Source organism: Symphalangus syndactylus, chromosome 11 (assembly GCF_028878055.3).
Source record: "Symphalangus syndactylus isolate Jambi chromosome 11, NHGRI_mSymSyn1-v2.1_pri, whole genome shotgun sequence".
NCBI classification, from domain to species: Eukaryota; Metazoa; Chordata; class Mammalia; order Primates; family Hylobatidae; genus Symphalangus; species Symphalangus syndactylus.
Window position 1 is genome coordinate 25,476,384 of NC_072433.2, and position 18,999 is coordinate 25,495,382.

Sequence of the window (18,999 nt, forward strand, 5' to 3'; positions counted from 1 at the left end):
TAGTCTCAAACTCCTGGACTCAAGTGATCCTCCCACCTCAGCCTCCTAAAGTACTAGGATTACAGGCGTGACCCACTGCACCCAGCTGAGGTGTTGTTCTTCTATGTCTTATAAGAAGTCAATGCTTATATTTTCCTGACGATGAGGGTCCATATCTAGCACTGTCTATTCACTTACCAAGTACACTTATGTAAGGATGAAACCATCATTTTCTAAAGTAGGCATGTGGTATTGTTTATAATGGAAGTCTGCTCAATGCTGTGTTATTTCTGCTCCCCCTTACCAAAGCTCTGCTGTTCCTTTGCCTGGTGTGCCTCACCTTACTTAGCTGAAGGAACCTGGAAAGTTCCTGACAGTTTAGGATTTTAAAACTATGTTAAAGTCAGAAGATTTTCCACATAGTAGTGCTCAAGCAGACTATACTCAACTATACATTATACCACAGGATTCACTTATTTATAAATTCACCAGCAGTCAGGAGATTTAAGTTCCAATGGGGCAGACTTTCTCTATCTTGTTTTCCTCTGAATCCCTAGTGCTTACATATATTGAGTACTAAATAAAATTACTTGCCAACTGAATCTTTAATACAATTTGGGGACTTGGAACAATGACAACAAAAATCATGCTCAAGTAATTGCTACAGGTGAGCACTGAATATGAATTTTAGGCTAGGGAGTCAGAACTGCAACAAAGTGCTTTCACAGACCCTTAGCAATAACTTGAGCCGAGTGTTAATCATGCAAGTCCTCTGCTTTCCTTCTCCCTCACTTCTCCCTCGGGCTGGGGGCTCTGGGTTCAGGCTCTCACCTCTAGATGCCTCAGATATCTTCCTGCTGGGACTGGCCAAAACGTAGGTCTCAACTGAAGCAAGTCAAAATTATTACTGGTAAACAAATCTATGATGTAATGTAAATGTAAGTAATTAGCAATCTTGATAAGCGCAATTTTTAAGTTGTTAAAAATACTAATGCTTGCAATTTAATTTTCAAGTCATCTTGAATGGATATATGCATGAATTTGCTGATTTATTTAAACCGTAATCCAGGCCAGGTGCCATGGCTCATGCCTGTTATCCCAACACTAGGGGAAGCCAAGGCAGGAAGATTGTTTGAGGCCAGGAGTTCAAGAATAGCCTGGCCAACAAACAAAGTGACAATTTCTTTTTTTTTTGAGACAGAGTCTCCCTCTGTCTCCCAGGCTGGAGTGCAGTGGCGCAATCTCAGCTCACTGCAAGCTCCGCCTCCCAAGTTCACACCATTCTCTTGTCGCAGCCTCCCGAGTAGCTGGGACTATAGGTGCCCGCCATAACGCCTGGCTTTTTTTTTTTTTTTTTGTATTTTTTTTTAGTAGAGACAGGGTTTCACCATGTCAGCCAGGATGGTCTCGATCTCCTGACCTCGTGATCCACCCGCTTCGACCTCCCAAAGTGCTGGGATTACAGGCGTGAGCTACCCTGCCCGGCTGTGACAATTTGTCTCTTAAAAGAAAAAAAAAAAAAGTAAAAATAAACTTTAGTCCACTAAGTATGTGAGGTGGCTTCCTTATTTAAGATAACAATATAAGGAATTGTTTATGCCCCTAATGTACAATTTTATCATTTTTCTTCCCCCCAATTTTTTTTCAGATAGAGTCTTACTCTGTCACCCAGGCTAGAGTGCAGTGGTATGATCTTGGCTCACTGCAACCTCTGCCTCCCACCCAGCTAATTTTTGTATTTTTGGTAGAAATGAGGTTTCTGCCATGTTGGCCAGGCTGGTCTCAAACTCCTGACCTCACATGATCTGGCCACCTTGGCCTCTCAAAATGCTGGGATTACAGGTGTGAGTCACCGCGCCCAGCCCTCATTTTCCTCCCTTTAAAGAGCAAAGTGAATTAAAAGCCTAGAACAAGAGTGAACAGTCCTCAATAAGGGTGCTAACAGGTTATGTAGGTCACAGGATCTGGCAGACTTTTGGCAGCCACCATCTGTGACTTCCATTACCCTAACACTTGAATTTGCCTGTGCCACCACAACAAAAGTAGAGTCAGAGCTATCAATAATGTGTGCTGTAAGAAAAAATGTTCGTATTCAAGAAATGTTCAAATTGGCAGTCCACTGGAATGCTATTTCTACACACAAGAATGAGGTGCTTGAGCACCAACAGGCCTCTTATTTAGAGCTATTTCCCATGCTTAAGAATTCAAAGTTAGAACTGACAAGTATATAGTATGGAACCTCACAACCAGGTAGAGAGGGGCAGGGTAACCCAGGGTGCTCCCTCTTTGAAGGGAGTAGATACACATTGCCACATACACAAAATCCCAACGGGCCTTTCTAATTTGCAATTTTGTAAAGGATTTTGGGGTATTTTTAGACTCCATTTATATGTTATTTCCTCTTGAAGCTGCAATGAACATTCACCAAAGTTTGGTCACGTTATTCTTTTCCTGAACCTGAAGATTAAAGGTATTCATCCCCTGGGTAAACAATTTTGTGAAGGTGTTAGTTTATTATTATTATTATTATTATTATTACTATTATTATTTTAGGAGACAGCGTCTTAGTCTGCCACCCAGGCTGGAGTGAAGTGGTGTGATCATAGCTCACTACAGCCGTGAACTCCTAGGCTCAAGTGATCCTCCCGCTTCAGAGCCCTGCCCCAAGTAGCTGGGACTATAGGCATCTGCCACCATGCCCAGCTAATTTATTTATTTATTTATTTTTTTTTTTTTGAGACAGAGTCTTGCTCTGTCGCCTAGGCTGCAGTGCAGTGGCATGATCTCAGCTCACCGCAAACTCTGCCTCCCGGGTTCAAGCAATTCTCCTGCCCCAGCCTCCCAAGTAGCTGGGATTACAGGTACCTGCCACCATGCCCAGCTAATTTTTTTTTGTATTTTAGTAGAGGCGGGGTTTCACCATGTTCAGGCTGGTCTCAAACTCCTAACCTTGTGATCTGCCCACCTCAGCCTCCCAAAGTGCTGGGATTACAGGCGTGAGCCACCATGCCTGGCCCAGCTAATTTATTTTTGGGGAGGATAGAGACAGGGTCTTATTATGTTGCCCAGGCTGGTCCCGAATTTCTGGCCTAAATTGATCCTCCCACCTCGCCTCGGCCTCCTAAAGTGCTGGCATTACAGGCATGAATCACCGTGCCCAGCCGAGATGTTGTTTTTATAAAATAAAGACTAAATGTATTTTAAAAATGAAGCCTACATGTATGCAATTATTATAAAAGCACCATCTAGGCCCGGCGCGGTGGCTCACGCCTGTAATCCCAGCACTTTGGGAGGCCGAGGCGGGCGGATCATGAGGTCAGGAGATTGGGACCATCCTGGCTAATACAGTGAAACCCCATCTCTGTTAAAAATACAAAAAATAGCTGGGCGTGGTGGTGGGCACCTATAGTCCCAGCTACTCAGGAGGCTGAGGCAGGAGAATGGAGTGAACCCATGAGGCAGAGCTTGCAGTAAGCCAAGATTGCACCACTGCACTCCAGCCTGGGCGACAGAGTGACTCCATCTCAAAATGAAAAAAAAAAAGCACCATCTAAACTAAATACAGGAAAACATACTGAATTCACCTTTTTTATTTTATTTTATTTTATTTTATTTTATTTTTTTGTGAGGCTCTCATTCTGTTGCCCAGGTTGGAGTGCAGTGGCACGATCTTGGCTCACTGCAATGATCTTGGCACAGCACCAAACCTGGCCAATTTTTTCTTAAATTTTTTGTAGAGACAGGGTTTGCCATGTTGCCCAGGCTGGTCTCAAACTCCTGAACTCAAGTGATCTGTCTGCCTCGGCCTTCCAAAGTGCTGGGATAACAGGCATGAGCCACCATGCCTGGCCTGAATTCATCTATTTATGGCATGAGTTGAGGAATTAATTTGGATTTATCAAAATCTGATTAATTTGGCCAGGTGTGATGGCTCACGCTTGTAATCCCAGCACTTTGGGAGGTTGAGGCAAGAGGATCGCTTGAGCCCAGGGAGTTCCAGGCTGCAGTAAGCTATGATCGTGCACTACTGCACTCCAGCCTAGGCAACAGTGCAAGACCCTGTCTCCAAATAAAACAAAAAAAAAAAGGGAAAAACAAAAAAAAAAAATTAATTTGACTTTTCAAGCTACAGACAGAAATAAGTTCCTGAAAATTTAGAAGGTATCTATTGTAGGATGCTAATTATCTTAATTCATTCTTCCACAGTAATCAAGGTTTAAGTTAGTCACACTGACACCCAGCTACAGAGTGTATTTCCTGGTTTCCCCATTGTAGCTAGGTATGGCCCATGCAATTCATTTTCTTCAATGAAATGTGAGCAAAAGCGATGTATGTATCTTCCTCATCACTTGCTTGGCTTCCTTCTTCCTCCCCTTTTCCCATTCCTTCCTCGGGCTAAGACTCAGTCATGACTAAGTGGTTTCTCTGCTTTGACAAAACCTAAGGAGAAATATGAACAACAAATTGAAAGGAATCTTGATCTCTGAATTATCATGAAGTGTGAGAGAAATTTCCTTTGTGGAAATTTCTCTGGGATCTCCATTATACTAACTTAGCTAATTCTATTAACAAAAATAAAACCACCATAATTATAACACAGGAAGAATTTTTTTTTTTTTTTTGAGACGGAGTCTCGCTCTGTCGCCCAGGCTGGAGTGCAGTGGCGCGATCTCGGCTCACTGCAAGCTCCGCCTCCCGGGTTCACGTCATTCTCCTGCCTCAGCCTCTCCGAGTAGCTGGGACTACAGGTGCCTGCCACCACGCCCGGCTAATTTTTTTGTATTTTTAGTAGAGACGGGGTTTCACCGTGGTCTCGATCTCCTGACCTCGTGATCTGCCCGCCCGGGCCTCCCAAAGTGCTGGGATTACAAGCATGAGCCACCGTGCCCGTCCCACAGGAAGAATATTTAAGTACTGTAAGCAAGAAGACCAGCTTGAGCTCTTTTATGCCAGATTTTTTTTTTTTTTTTTTTTTTGAGACAGAGACTAGAGTCTTGCTCTGTTGCCCAGGCTGGAGTACAATGGCGTGATCTTGAAAGCTGGAGTGCAGTGGCGTGATCTTGGCTCACTGCAACCTCACTTCCCATGCTCAAGGGATCCTCCTGCCTCAGCCTCCTGAGTAGCTGGGACTATAGGCATGAGCCACCATGCCCAGCTAATTTTTGTATTTTCTGTAAAGACGAGGTTTCGCCATTTGCCCAGGCTGGTCTCAAACTCCTGGGCTCAAGCAACCCACCTACCTCGGCCTCCCAAAGTGTTGGGATTACAGGCATGAGCTACTGCATCCAAGCCTAATTTTTTTTTTCTTCTTTTTACCTGACACAATGGGGTGGACTGATAGATTTTTAACTAAGTTATCTTAAATTTCACCCTGAATTCTAGACAGCTTCCTACCATTTAACAGATTAAAACTACATGCACAATGATTTGAAGATATCCTTCACTTTTTTTAATATAAAAAATTTCACCAGCAATAGATCAGATATTCACTTTTAACATTAGCTCTAATACTAGTAAAGGAAAATTATTATACCTTTTTTCCCCACCCAATTGATTCAGGGGGAAAATTAGGCCTTTTAAGACTCCTTCCTTTTTAAGAAACCTCTTCTTGGCCAGGTGTGGTGGCTCACGCCTGTAATCCTAGCACTTTGAGAGGCCAAGGTTGGCAGATCACTTGAGGTCAGGAGTTCAAAACCAGCCTGGCCAACATGGTGACATCCCATCTCTACTAAAAATACAAAATATTAGCCAGTTGTGGTGGCAGGAGCCTGTCATTTCAGCTACTTGGGAGGCTGAGGCAGGAGAATTGCTTGAACCTGGGAGGTGGAAGTTGCAGTGAGCCAGTATGTTGCCAATGCATTCCAGCCTAGGCGACAGAGCGAGACTCTGTCTCAAAAAGAAAAAAAAAAAGAAAACCCCTTCTATGTGTGATGCTATAATCAATGTCATAACAATGTTTCCTCTAGGAATGTTTTTAGCTGAAAACATTCTACAAAGATAAACATTAAATCTCCAGCTGAGTAAACAGTACACAGGTACTTGAAAGTATATTCAAGTATCAGCATGTACTCTTTTCTATCAGCAAAAGCTGAAATGTGAAAAAAATAAACAACTTCTCTCAATTTGGCTTAAGATGTGGGACTCAGAAGCATTTTAAAATTATCAGAAGAATGCTTTATCCCTATTTTGTTTTCTCATTTTGTACATTTTCCTCTGAATAATCTTGTCCACTGTTGACTCCCAACTCTATCTCTAAGGGCCAAACCTGAGCTCCAGACCCAAAAATCCACAGGACCCATTCCACTACCTGTGCTCTGGAACCTCTTCAACACCTTGCTGCATCAATTTTCTTCACTTCTTTGTCTCTATCAACTCGTCTCCCCAGATCCTTCTCATCAGCACTTAGTATGTGTAAATCTCGGCCAGCGCAGTGGCTCACACCTGTAATCCCAGCACTTTGGGAGGCCGAGGTGGGCAGATCACGAGGTCAGGACATTGAGACCATCCTGGCTAACACAGTGAAACCCCATCTCTACTAAAAATACAAAATATTAGCCAGGCATGGTGGCGGGCGCCTGTAGTCCCAGCTACTCGGGAGGCTGAGGCAGGAGAATGGCGTCAACCCGGAAGGCGGAGCTTGCAGTAAGCTGAGATCACATCACTGCACTCCAGCCTGGGCGACAGAGTGAGACTCCATCTCAAAAAAAAAAAAACAAAAAAAAAAGTGTAAATCTCTCTATCTCAAAAAAGCAAGCAAGCAAGCAAGCAAATAAAAACACTCAACCCCACGTTCCCCTCTGTATCTAATTCTTTCTTTCACGGCTTAACATCTTAAAGGAGTTGTCTACACTGCTATTTCTTCTATGTTCTCACCTCTTATTCACTCAGTCATCCATCGATCCCTTCACTCCACATAATACTTCCTTCCTACCAAGATCATTAGTGACCAACTTGTTGCTTCACACATGGGAAGCACACTGGGCTAAACACTGGAAGAAGTAAGCTTTAGCCTTGGTTTGGCTGTGATGTGACTCAGGTGACTTAACTAATCTTTCTGCAACTTATTTTCTCACCCCTAATATGAGGAAATTATTTTAAATCCTCTGGTTATAACTCTCCTGAGAGTTTTATATACATTCAATGCAGGAATTAAGTCACCACTCCTCTCATGGTTGGACAAGAATGACATGAGACCAGGGTAGGCCCAGCTCTGGGAGAAGTTAGGGTTTTGGTATCTTGTCTGATAGGTCATCAGGAGGCTGCAGAAACCTAAATATAAAGGTTTGGGTAGTGAACATGATTTCCAAGGCCCCTTCCAAATCCAGATTCATTTTAAAATAAAATTGAAATGGCATTTAGGAAGTTATAATCTGTGTATTTATAATTTCTATCACATATTTTCTTAAGTGGCTTTGATAGTATTTGAAGAAAGGAGCCAACGACAGCAAGGAAAAGCTTCGTTCCTCCTTGGCTGCTGAGTCTAGAAGCCTAAGCCTAGACACAGACACTGGCTCTAGTACTACAGCTTTCTTCCAAGTAGAGCCCCAGAGGACTACCAGAAGTGCAAACATGGGCCCACAGGGGAGGCTAGGGATAAATATTCTGGGTTGCCTCTGAAAAATGGACAAAATTTCCTGATTTCATTCACATCAAAACTTAAGAATACTTGACCAGGAATGAGTAGGCTTACATACCTGATCAGCAACCAAATTTACTCAGCAACCCAAACCATATAGAATTCATAGATATGAAACCTCTTTCTGCTTTGGTGTAATAAATCTAAGTAAACACTTGCCTTTCATTCAAGAATAAAATCATAAGCACAAGTGTAAGAGCTTGAGTGTGGTTAAGTTTAAAAAGCAGAGTCTTTTAGTCGAAGTGTAGTTCCAAAGATAATGAGTGGGCCTACCAGAAAATGCCCGTGCATACCCCCTCCTCTGTAGCACATGCAAATCCAGCCACTGCATGCAAATACCAGACTTGGGCACAAAAACAGTGACACATTTCAATCAACACTCACCCTCTAGATTCTCCAGAAAGGAGCTGGACATGAGAGCACACTGTGGTTAGGCCATTTCTCTGCTGAACCTGATGGCTGGTGTTCCAAGTCAGATATAAATTGGTCTGTGTCAAAGAAGACAACATCACTACTGAATGGAACAAACCAGAGGGTGAACTTAATCTACTACAGTGCCCAGCCTGTTTTTTTTTTTTTCTATAATCAAAAGGAATTTAACTGTCTTTTACTTGTCAATCACTGCATAAAATGGCTCTCCATATTTTATTAGATAAAATAAATATTGGAGTTCAGATAGCTCAGGTACTAAGATGATTCTTTTAAAAATTTGAAGGGCAATAACTTTAAGAGTTACGATTACGGTTTTCAGTGGTTTTAAGGGATTAAATTCAGCTTTAAATAAACTAGTTTTTATTATATCTATTAGTAGTTCCCAAATACTTGGCTAAGGCTACATCAAAATTATCTGGGCAACTGATAAAAATATAAACTCCTGAATGCTTTATAAAAATATAAACTCAAACCACAAAATTAACATCTTTAAGGGTAGCAGCCCAGAAAACTATATGTACAGCCAAATCTGGGAGTCATGGAAGAGTATTTTTTTTGAGATGGAGTCTCACTCTGTCACCCAGGCTGGAGTGCAGTGGCACAATCTCTGCCCACTGCAACCTCTGCCTCCTAGGTTCAAGTGATTCTCCTGCCTCAGCCTCCCTAGTAGCTGGGACTACAGGCACCCGCCACCGTGCCTGGCTACTTTTTGTATTTTTAGTAGAGATGGGGTTTCAACCATGTTAGCCAGGTTGGTCTCAAACTCCCGGCCTCAGGTTATCCGCCACCTAGGCCTCCCAAAGTGCTAGGATTACAGGTGTGAGTCACCATGCCCGCCTGGAGGAGTATTTTTTAAACTGAAGTTCACATCCATTAGAAATTTATGAAATCAATTCAGCAAATTGAAACTTTTTTTTTTTTTTTTTGAGACAGAGTCTTGCTCTGTCGCCCAGACTGGAGTGCAGTGGCACCATCTCGGCTCACTGCAAGCTCTACCTCCTGGGTTCACGCCATTCTCCTGCCTCAGCCTCCCGAGTAGCTGGGACCACAGTCACCCGCCACCACGCCTGGCTAATTTTTTGTATTTTTAGTAGAGACGGGGTTTCACCTTGTTAGCCAGGATGGTCTCGATCTCCTGACCTCGTGATCCACCCACCTCAGCCTCCCAAAGTGCTGGGATTATAGGCATGAGCCACCGCGCCCGGCCCCTGAAACTAGTATTTTTAAAAAGAGAAAGAAATAGGCCAGGCACAGTGGCTCAGGCCTGTAATCCTAGCACTTTCGGAGGCCGAGGCGGGTGGATCACGAGGTCAGGACACCAAGACCATCCTGGCTAACACGGTGAAACCCCGTCTCTACTAAAAATACAAAAAAAAAAAATTAGCCAGGCGTGGTGGCAGGCGCCTGTAGTCCCAGCTACTTCGGAGGCTGAGGAAGAAGAATGGCGTGAACCTGGGAGGTAGAGCTTGCAGTGAGCCGAGATCACGCCACTGCACTCCAGCCTGGGCGACAGAGCGAGACTCCGTCTCAAAAAAAAAAAAAAAAAAAAAAAAAAGAGAAAGAAATAGAACAAAATAGAAGATAACAGGCTGCATTCCCTCTAATAAAGGTTAAGAATTGGTTTGTGAGACTTTAACATTAGTTGTATATATTTTTTGTGTACTGGGTCACAACATAATCCTTGTATTTTATTGTAGGAAGCTGTCAAAAATGTTTGAAAGTCACTGCACAAAAGAAGAGTCACCACTGGTCAGTTTTGCGGTACTGGCTAAAGCATTCAGTTGCCCCAAGAGTCAAAAACACAATAACAAAATAGGCAAACTCTCATCTTTTTGCCTATAAGGAATTATTCTTGGCCTCTGTTGTACAACTTCAAGTAAAAGGACCTAACCTACTTAGAAGGGAAAAATCTGCATGTAGTCTCTACGAACACTAACTAATACCTTCCTTTTAAGCAGATAAAAGAAGAGAAACAAAGGAAGAGTCAATCTGTACAAAATGCACCCTCACTATAGGGGTCAAAACAAAACAAAATCCAGAAATCCTTTGCTTAAGCAAAGTTTTTCTGACTTAAGCTTGTTTATTATTTGAGATCACTCACCTAGTTTTCAGAGGTGATTTAAATATTACAGTGTGTGGGCCGGGCGCGGTGGCTCACGCTTGTAATCCCAGCACTTTGGGAGGCCGAGGCGGGCGGATCACGAGGTCAGGAGATCGAGACCACGGTGAAACCCCGTCTCTACCAAAAATACAAAAAATTAGCCGGGCGTGGTGGCGGGCGCCTGTAGTCCCAGCTACTCGGAGAGGCTGAGGCAGGAGAATGGCGTGAACCCGGGAGGCGGAGCTTGCAGTGAGCCGAGATCGCGCCACTGCACTCCAGCCTGGGTGACAGAGCAAGACTCCGTCTCAAAAAAAAAAAAAAAAATTACAGTGTGTGCAAAGTATTTTAAATACTGAAAATATCAAAATACTCTTTTTGGGGGTTCCCAATCTCCACAATTGAATCCTCCAAAACAGACATGAAGGTATAGAACATGTGATTACAGGTAGAGCAGCATAAAAATCATAAGAAAGCAGCCCAGGAACAAAGCAAGAGGCCAACACAAACTATGGGAGCTTTTGTGAGTGGATGAATTCAGTGGTACTTTCAGATTGTGCTTTACAGAAACTTGCAGTGCTCCAGAAATCCTTCTAGTTCCTTGAAGCACTTTTGTGAGCTCCAAAATATACCTCATTCATCTCTCCTGATCACAAGAACTTTGACCAAACATTTACAAAAGTGAGCCGGGCACGGTGCCTCATGCCTGTAATCCCAGCACTTTGGGAGGCCAAGGCAGGTAGATCACCTGAAGTCAGGAGTTCGAGACCAGCCTGGCCAGCATGGTGAAACCCTGTCTCTACTAAAAACACAAAAATTCGCTGGGCGTGTGGTAGGTGCCTATAATCCCAGCTACTCAGGAAGCTGAGGCAGGAGAATTGCTTGAACCTGGGAGGCAGAAGTTGCAGTGAGCTGAGATCATGCCATTGCACTCCAGACTGGGCAACAGGGCGAGACTCTGACTCAAACAACAACAACAACAACAAAAAAAAACATTTACAGAAGAAAAGTTTCAGCTGGGCACAGTGGCTCACACCTGTAATCCTAGCACTTTGGGAGGCCAAGGTGGGAGGATCAGAAGGTCAGGAGATAGAGACCATCCTGGCCAACATGGTGAAACCCTGTCTCTACTAAAAATACAAAAATTAGCTGGGCATAGTGGTGAGTGCCTGTAATCCCAGCTAATCGGGAGGCTGAGGCAGGAGAATGGTGTGAACCCGGGAGGCGGAGGTTGCAGTGAGCTGAGATCGCGCCACTGCACTCCAGCCTGGCGACAGAGAGAGACTCCATCTCAAAACAAAACAAAGAAAAAAGAGTTTCAATTCTTTTGAAACTCTTACAAAAGATTAAAGAGGAGGAAACACTTCCTAACTCATTTATGAGGCCAGAATTTACTCTGACACCAAAGCCAGAAAAAGATACTATAAGAAAAGAAAAGGCTAGGCACAGTGGCTTACACCTGGGAGGCTAAGGTGGGTGGATCACGAGGTCAGGAGTTCGAGACCAGCCTGGCCAATATGGTGAAACCCCATCTCTACTAAAAATACAAAAAAATTAGCCGGGCATGGTGGTGCGCGCTTGTAGTCCCAGCTACTCGGGAGGCTGAAGCAGAAGAATCGCTTGAACTGGGGAGGCAGAGGTTGCAGTGAGCCGAGATCACACCACTGCATTCTTGCCTGGGTGACAGAGCAAGACTCCATCTCAAAAAAACAAACAAACAAACAAAAACAAAAAAAACAAAACTACAGAATATTCTTTATGAATATAGATGCAAAAATCAACAAAACACACAATTCAGCAGCATATTAAAAGGATGATACATTAAGACCAAGTGAGTTTTATTCCCAGAATGCAAGGATGATTCAACAAATGAAAATCAATTAAAGTAATATGCCAAATTAGTTGAACAAAAGAAAAAAAAAAAAACATACTCCTGACTGGCATGGGCAACATGGCAAGACCCTACCTCTACAAAAATTAATTTAAAAACCACATGATCATCTCGATAGATGCAGAAAAGCGTTTGTAAAAATTCTTTTTTTTTTTTTTTTTGGAGACAAGGTGTCACTCTGTCACCAAGGCTGGTGTGCAGTGGCACAATAATGGCTCATTGCAGCCTCTACCTCCCAGCCTCAAGCAATCCTCCCACTTCAGCTTCCCAGGTATTTGGGACCACGGCACCTGGCTAATTTTTTTTTTTTTTTTTTTTGAGATGGAATCTCACTCTGTCGCCCAGGCTGGAGTGCAGTGGCACGATCTTGGCTCACTGCAAGCTCCGCCTCCCGGGTTCATGCCATTCTCCTGCCTCAGCCTCCCGAGTAGCTGGGACTACAGGTGCCCACCACCACGCCTGGCTAATTTTTTTGTATCTTCAGTAGAGATGGGGTTTCACTGTGTTAGCCAGGATGGTCTCGATGTCCTGACCTCATGATACGCCCGCCTCGGCCTCCCGAAGTGCTGGGATTACAGGCGCAAGCCACCGCACCTGGCCATTTTTTGTATTCTTAGTAGAGATGGGACTTCATCATGTTGCCCAGGCTGGTCTTGAACTCTTGGGCTCGAGCAATCTGCCCACCTCGGCCTCCCAAAGTGCTAGGACTACAGGATTGAGCCATCGTGCCCAGAGTGAGTGTGACTGTGAGTGTGTGTGTGTGTGTTTGTGTGTGTGTGTGTTGGGGGGCAGGGGGGGTAAGCCAGAGTTTTATTTGTTCATTTCTTGCATTTGAAGTACTTCAACTACTACACAACTGCAACGAACCACTTTATGGGGTTTCCCCTCTCTGTCAATTTTACAGAGACCTAACCATTCCCCCTAGCTTCTTGTCATCAACGTTAATTAGGTTGATTTGGTGTTCAGCACAAAGAATCTCTATGAACTTGACATAGGCTCATCACACTTGGATGCAAACACACAAAAGATGGGCCTGACGCTTCAGCAGCTTTGCGAATTCCACGTGCTAGGCCATCATGGGTGAGGACAGTCTTCAACACCTCTGTATTAACAACCACCACACCTCCAGCAGCAACGCCTTCCTTGGCCATGGTGGTGGTCTACAGGTGAAGCCAAATCTTGAATGCACCCAAGCCTCTGCCTCCACTCGACTCGGCAGAGGCAGGGAAAGAACTCTTTTTCTTTGAGACAGTCTCACTCTGTTGCCCAGGCTGGAGTGCAGGAGAATCCCAATCACGGCTCACTGCAGCCTCCACCTCCTGGGTTCTAGCTATCTGCCTGCCTCAGCCTCCCAAAGTGCTGGTATCACAGGCGTGAGCCACCACGCCCAACCCATTTATCAAAATTCAATGCTCTTTCAAGATGAAAACATTCAATAAAGAATAGAAGGAATTTCCTCAGTATGAAAAAGGCCATATATGAAAAACTCTTAGTTCCTATCATTATCAACAACAAAAGCTTTCCCCCTAAGATCACAAACAAAGCAAAGATGCCCACTCTTTCACCACTTCTACCAGCCTACCACTAGAAGTTCTAGCCCGAGCAATTAGGTTAGAAAAATAAATAAATACATAAAGGCCATCCAAATTAAAAAGGAAGAGAGAAAATTATCTCTGTTCACGAATGGCATGATAGTATAAACATAAAACTCTAAAGAATCCACACAGACAAAAAAATGTTAGCACTAACAAAGTCAACAAAGTGGCAGAATACAGAATCAACACACAATATTCAGTTGTACTTCTATATACTTGGAATGAAAGGTCCAAAAAAAAATTAAGAAAATAATTCTTGTTCTGGGGTTTTTTTTTTGGTTTGTTTTTGAGATGGAGTCTCAGGCTGGAGTGCAATGGCATGATCTTGGTTCACTGCAACCTCTGTCTCCCGGGTGCAAGCGATTCTCCTGCCTCAGCCCCCTGAATAGCTGGGATTACAGGCATATGCCACCACACCCAGCTAATTTTTGTATTTTTAGTAGAGACAGGGTTTCCCCATGTTGGCCAGGTGAGCCCATGTTAGCCAGGTTGGTCTTGAACTCCTGACCTCAGGTGATGCGCCTGACTCGGCCTCCCAAAGTGTTGGGATTACAAGTGTGAGCCACCGTGCTCAACCTTAAGAAAAACAATTCTATTTACAGTAGCAACAAAGACAATAAAATACTTAGGAATTAACCAAAGAGGCATAAAATTTCTACATTGAAAACTAGGCCGGGCATGGTGGCTTATGCCTGTAATCCCTGCACTTTGGGAGGCTAAGGCGGGTGGCTCACCTGAGGTCAGGAGTTTGAGACCAGCCTGGCTAATATGGAGAAACCCCATCTCTAATAAAAATACAAAAAATTAGCCAGGCATGGTGGTGTGCACCTGTAAACCCAGCTACTCAGGAGGCTGAGGCAGGAGAATCGCTTGAACTCGGGAGGTGGAGGCTGCAGTGAGCCAAGGTCATGCCACTATACTCCAGCTTGGGTGACAGAGCCAGACTCCGTCTCAAAATAAATAAATAAATAAATAAAATAAAGGATTTGGATAGACAAGAAAATATACAAATGGACAACAGGCACATGAAAAGATGCTCAACATCATTAGTCAATAGGGAAATGCAAATCAAAATTATAATGAGATATCACTTAATACCTAGTAGGATGGCTATTATTTTTAAAATGGAAAATAACATGTGTTGGCAAGGGTATAAAGAAACCGAAAGCCTTATACATTGTAAATGTAAAATGGTGTGGCTGCTGTAGGATTAACAAAAAAAAATAGTGGTTCCTCAAAAAGTTGAACATGGAGGCTGGGCTTGGTGGCTCACGCCTGCAATCCCAGCACTTTGGGAGGCTGAGGAGGGCGGGTGACCTGAGGTCAAAAGATTGAGATCAGCCTGGCCAACATGGTCAAACCCCGTTTTTACTAAAAATACAAAAATTAGCTGGGCGTGATGGCACATGTCTGTAATCCCAGCTACTCAGAAGGCTGAGGCATGAGAATCGCTTGAACCCAGGAGGCAGAGACTTCAGTGAGCCCAGATCGCACCACTGCACTCCAGCCTGGGTGAGAGAGTGAGACTCCATCTCAAAAAGAAAGTTGAACACAGAATTACCACAGGACCCAGCAATTCCACTCTTACGTAAACACTCAAAAGTACTGAAAAGAGGGACTCAAACAGTATGTATGCCAGTGTTCACAGCAGCATTATTCACAACAGCTGAGAGGGAAACAACACAAATTATCTTTTTTTTTTTTTGAGATGGGGTTTTGCTCTTGTTGCCTAGGCTGGAGTGCAATGGCATGGTCTCGGCTCACTGCAACCTTTGCCTCCCAGGCTCAAGCGATTCTCCTGCCTCAGTCTCCCAAGTAGCTGAGATTACAGGCGCCCACCACCATGCCCAACTAATTTTTGTATTTTTAGTAGAGATGGGGTTTCACCATGTTGGTCAGGCTGGTCTCGAACTCCTGACCTGAGGTGACCCACCTGCCTCAGCCTCCCAGGTGCTGGGATTACAGGCATGAGCCACCGAGCCCCGTCCATCTTTTTTTTTTTTTTAAATATGTATGTGTTCATCAACTTTTTTTGAGACAGGGTCTCTGTTGCCCAGGTTGGAGTGCATGGTGCAGTCTCAGCTCACTGCAACCTCCATCTCCTAAGCTCAGGTGATCCTCTCATCTCAGCCTCCCGAGTAGCTGGAATTACAGGCACACACCACCATGCCCAGCTAATTTTTTAATTTTTTATAGACATAGGGTCTCACCATGTTGCCCAGGCTGGTCCTGATCTTCTGGGCTCAGGCAATCCACCCACCTCAGCTTCCCAGTGTGCTGGGATTAGAGACGTGAGCTACCGTGCCTCGCCCCAAATTATTTTTTGCCAGATGAATGGATAAACAAGATGTGGTGTACACACAAAATTGAATATTATTCCTCCATATGGAATATTATATGTAAATAATATGCTATATAAAAATATTCCAATAGATTATTCCTCCATATGCTTACAATATGGATGAGCCTCGAAAACATTATGCTAAGTGAAATAAGCCAGACAAAAAAGGAAAAACATTGTGTAATCCCACTTATATGAAGTATCTAGAGTAGGGAAATTCATAGAGACAGGAAGCAGAGTAGAGATTACCAGGGGCTGGGAGGACGGGAAGGAAATGAGTAGTTATTACTTTAATAGAGTTGTAATGTTTGGGTGATGAAAAAGTTGTGGAAATGGATAGTGGTGGTGGTTATACAATATTGTGAGTGTATTTAATGCCACTTAATTATATACTTAAAATGATTAAAATGGTAAATTTTAAATTTTAAACAAACTTTGGATTTTCTCATGGGAGAACATTGTGTGAAATGACTTAATTAGGTTTTCACAGCTCTAACCCATTAACTTAAAGCAAGACTTAGAGGACTTTTGTAAATCCCTCTTTTAAAATTTATAAATCTGGATACTTTTAACTCATACCTCAATGAGCTAATGAACCTAACAAAGGGCTTCTATAAATCAGTAAGAGGGAGGATCAACAATCTAATAGAAAAGTAAGCAAATATGAACAGAGATCACAGATTTGGGAGGTGGGGGTTGCAGTGAGTCGAGATGGTGCCACTGTACTCCAGCCTGGGCAGCAGAGTAAGAATCCATCTCAAAAAAAAAAAAAAAAAAAGATAGTGGTACAAATATTCAAAGCAGTATTTTATAGAATATTTTATGGAATATTCTATTTTAAGAATATCTTTCAAGGAAGCTCTTCTATGTTACAGTATAGAATAATCTCCCAAGATTCTATATTACATAGGAAATGCAAAGTATAAACTAGTATACATAATATGCTAGTAAAAATAAGGAAAAAAAATGCAACTGTTTATAAATGCATAGAATGACAGCCAAGAAACTAGTAACTCCAATCAATTCTCCCTACAGAGGACAATGGAGTATCTACCTAGAAGACAGATTTCTTTTTAACTATGTATAATGTTGTAACTTTAGCATTTTGAACCATATGAACGTATTACTTGTTCAAAAAATGATTATATTAGGAAACATAGGCCAGGCATGGTGGCTCACGCCTGTAATACTAGCATTTTCGGAGGCCGAGACCAACCTGAGTATCGTAGTGAAAGACTGCCTCTACAAGAAAATTTAAAAATTAGCCGGATGTGATGGCAGGCACCTGTAGTCCCAGCTACTTGGGAGGCTGAGGTGGGAGAATTGCTGGAGCCTGAGAGGTCGAGGCTGCAGTGAGCCATGATGGTCCCACTGCACTCCAGCCTGATCAACAGAGCAAACTCCTGTCTCCGTTCCCCCACCAAAGAAATAAACACAAATAAAATGTTATAATTCTCATTCTACATAAAATCATCTACAGATGTTTTTAAATATACAACATGATTATCAAGGACTTAATCTGTACCACATTCTTGTAAAATTAAAATGCTTGTAACCATCACTCTCAACCCTACCCTATCTTCCAGCATAAATGAGACTTTCACACGTTTTCTCTTGCCCAGATAGAGAGGCTAACCATAGGCTTTGGAAATGTCTTCACAAAAAAAAAAAAAAAAAAAGAGCCAGGCATCTTCAAACAGAGAAAAGCTGTTTGAGCACACTTATCTACGTCTGTCAAAAGCTATGATTGTTAGCAAGAGGTAACCTTGTAATGCCAAGGCAGAAAACTGCCACCAAACCACAAAAAGCTTGTTTAACTGCTAAACCTAAAATTAAACAATTTATCTCTCATTAAAAAATTTTTTTCTTCTTGTGAATAATCCGTCTTCGAAGGAACCCAAAAAAAGATATCAATTTTAAAATAGAATACAACTTTAAGACAGGTTTTGCTATCTTACACATGGCAGCACATTAGAAAGTTACAATGCTATTGTCTTTACAGAAGCGAGATTATGTAAGTAATCAATTATAGCTATTTTAGAAGCCACTAAAAACACATGTGAGAAAATGTACATTTCAGACAAATCTGGATTCAAATGCCTGCCCCAATTATTTGTGGCCATGTAACACTGGGATGTGCTTAAGGTCTCTGAGCCACATCTATACAAAATTAAGACTAATAATTCACATTTCACAGATGGTTGGGAAGAATTAATGAGCTACTAGCAAAGTGCCTAGCACAGTGTTAAAAAAAAAATATGAGTTTATCAAGAAACAGTAACCATAATTCATTACCTTTTTTTGTGACAGAGTATCACTCTGTTGCCCAGGCTGGAGTGCAGTGGCGTGATCTCAGCTCACTGCAACCTCCGCCTCCCAGGTTCAAGTGATTCTCCTGCCTCAGCCTCATGAGTAGCCGAAATTACAGGCGTTCACCACCATGCATGGCTAATTTTTACTATTTTATTTTTTTTGGAGATGGAGTCTTGCTCTGTCGCCCAGGCTGGAGGATAGTGGTGCCATCTCAGCTCACTGCAACCTCTGCCTCCCAGGTTCAAGCGATTCTCCTGCCTTAGCCTCCCAAGTAGCTGAGATTACAGGTGTGTGCCACCACACCTGGCTAATTTTTGTATTTTTAGTAGAGACGGGGTTTCACCATGTTGGCTAGCCTGGTCTCAAACTCCTGGCCTCCAGTGATCCGCCTGCCTCGGCCTCCCAAAGTGCTGGGATTGCAGTCGTGAGCCATTGCGCCTGGCCCAATTTTTACTATTTTTAGTAGATACAAGGTTTCACCATGTTGGTTAAGCTGGTCTTGAACTCCTGATGTCAAATGATCCTCCCATCTTGGCCTTTCAAAGTGCTGGGATTACAGGCATGAGCCACCGCACCTGGCCATTAACTATTTTTAAATACACATTTTGAGGGGAACTTAGTTTGAAGACTTCTGATATGCTGCTTTAGTGGTAGCCTCTCTTGGACTTTTCCTAGCTTATGCATAAATTATATTTTTTAATTGCATTTATTTAT

General features: G+C 42.9%; 1 protein-coding gene across 7 annotated transcripts in view; it reads right to left on the reverse strand.

Annotated features, from left to right (window-relative positions):
* Positions 1-18,999, reverse strand: part of NFATC3 (nuclear factor of activated T cells 3) — a 150,152-nt gene that overhangs the window by 7,160 nt on the left and 123,993 nt on the right. For 2 of the 7 annotated variants that reach the window (XM_055299219.2, XM_063611560.1), the window contains exon 10: positions 811-864. The exons of 1 other annotated variant lie outside the window; for it this stretch is intronic. In XM_055299219.2, the coding sequence (XP_055155194.1) occupies positions 811-864 (54 nt within the window). Of the gene's footprint in view, positions 1-810; positions 900-4,126; positions 4,420-7,999; positions 8,104-18,999 lie in introns of those variants that run through there. 4 more of the 7 variants (XM_055299224.2, XM_055299225.2, XM_055299223.2 and 1 more) reach the window with 4 other exon arrangements.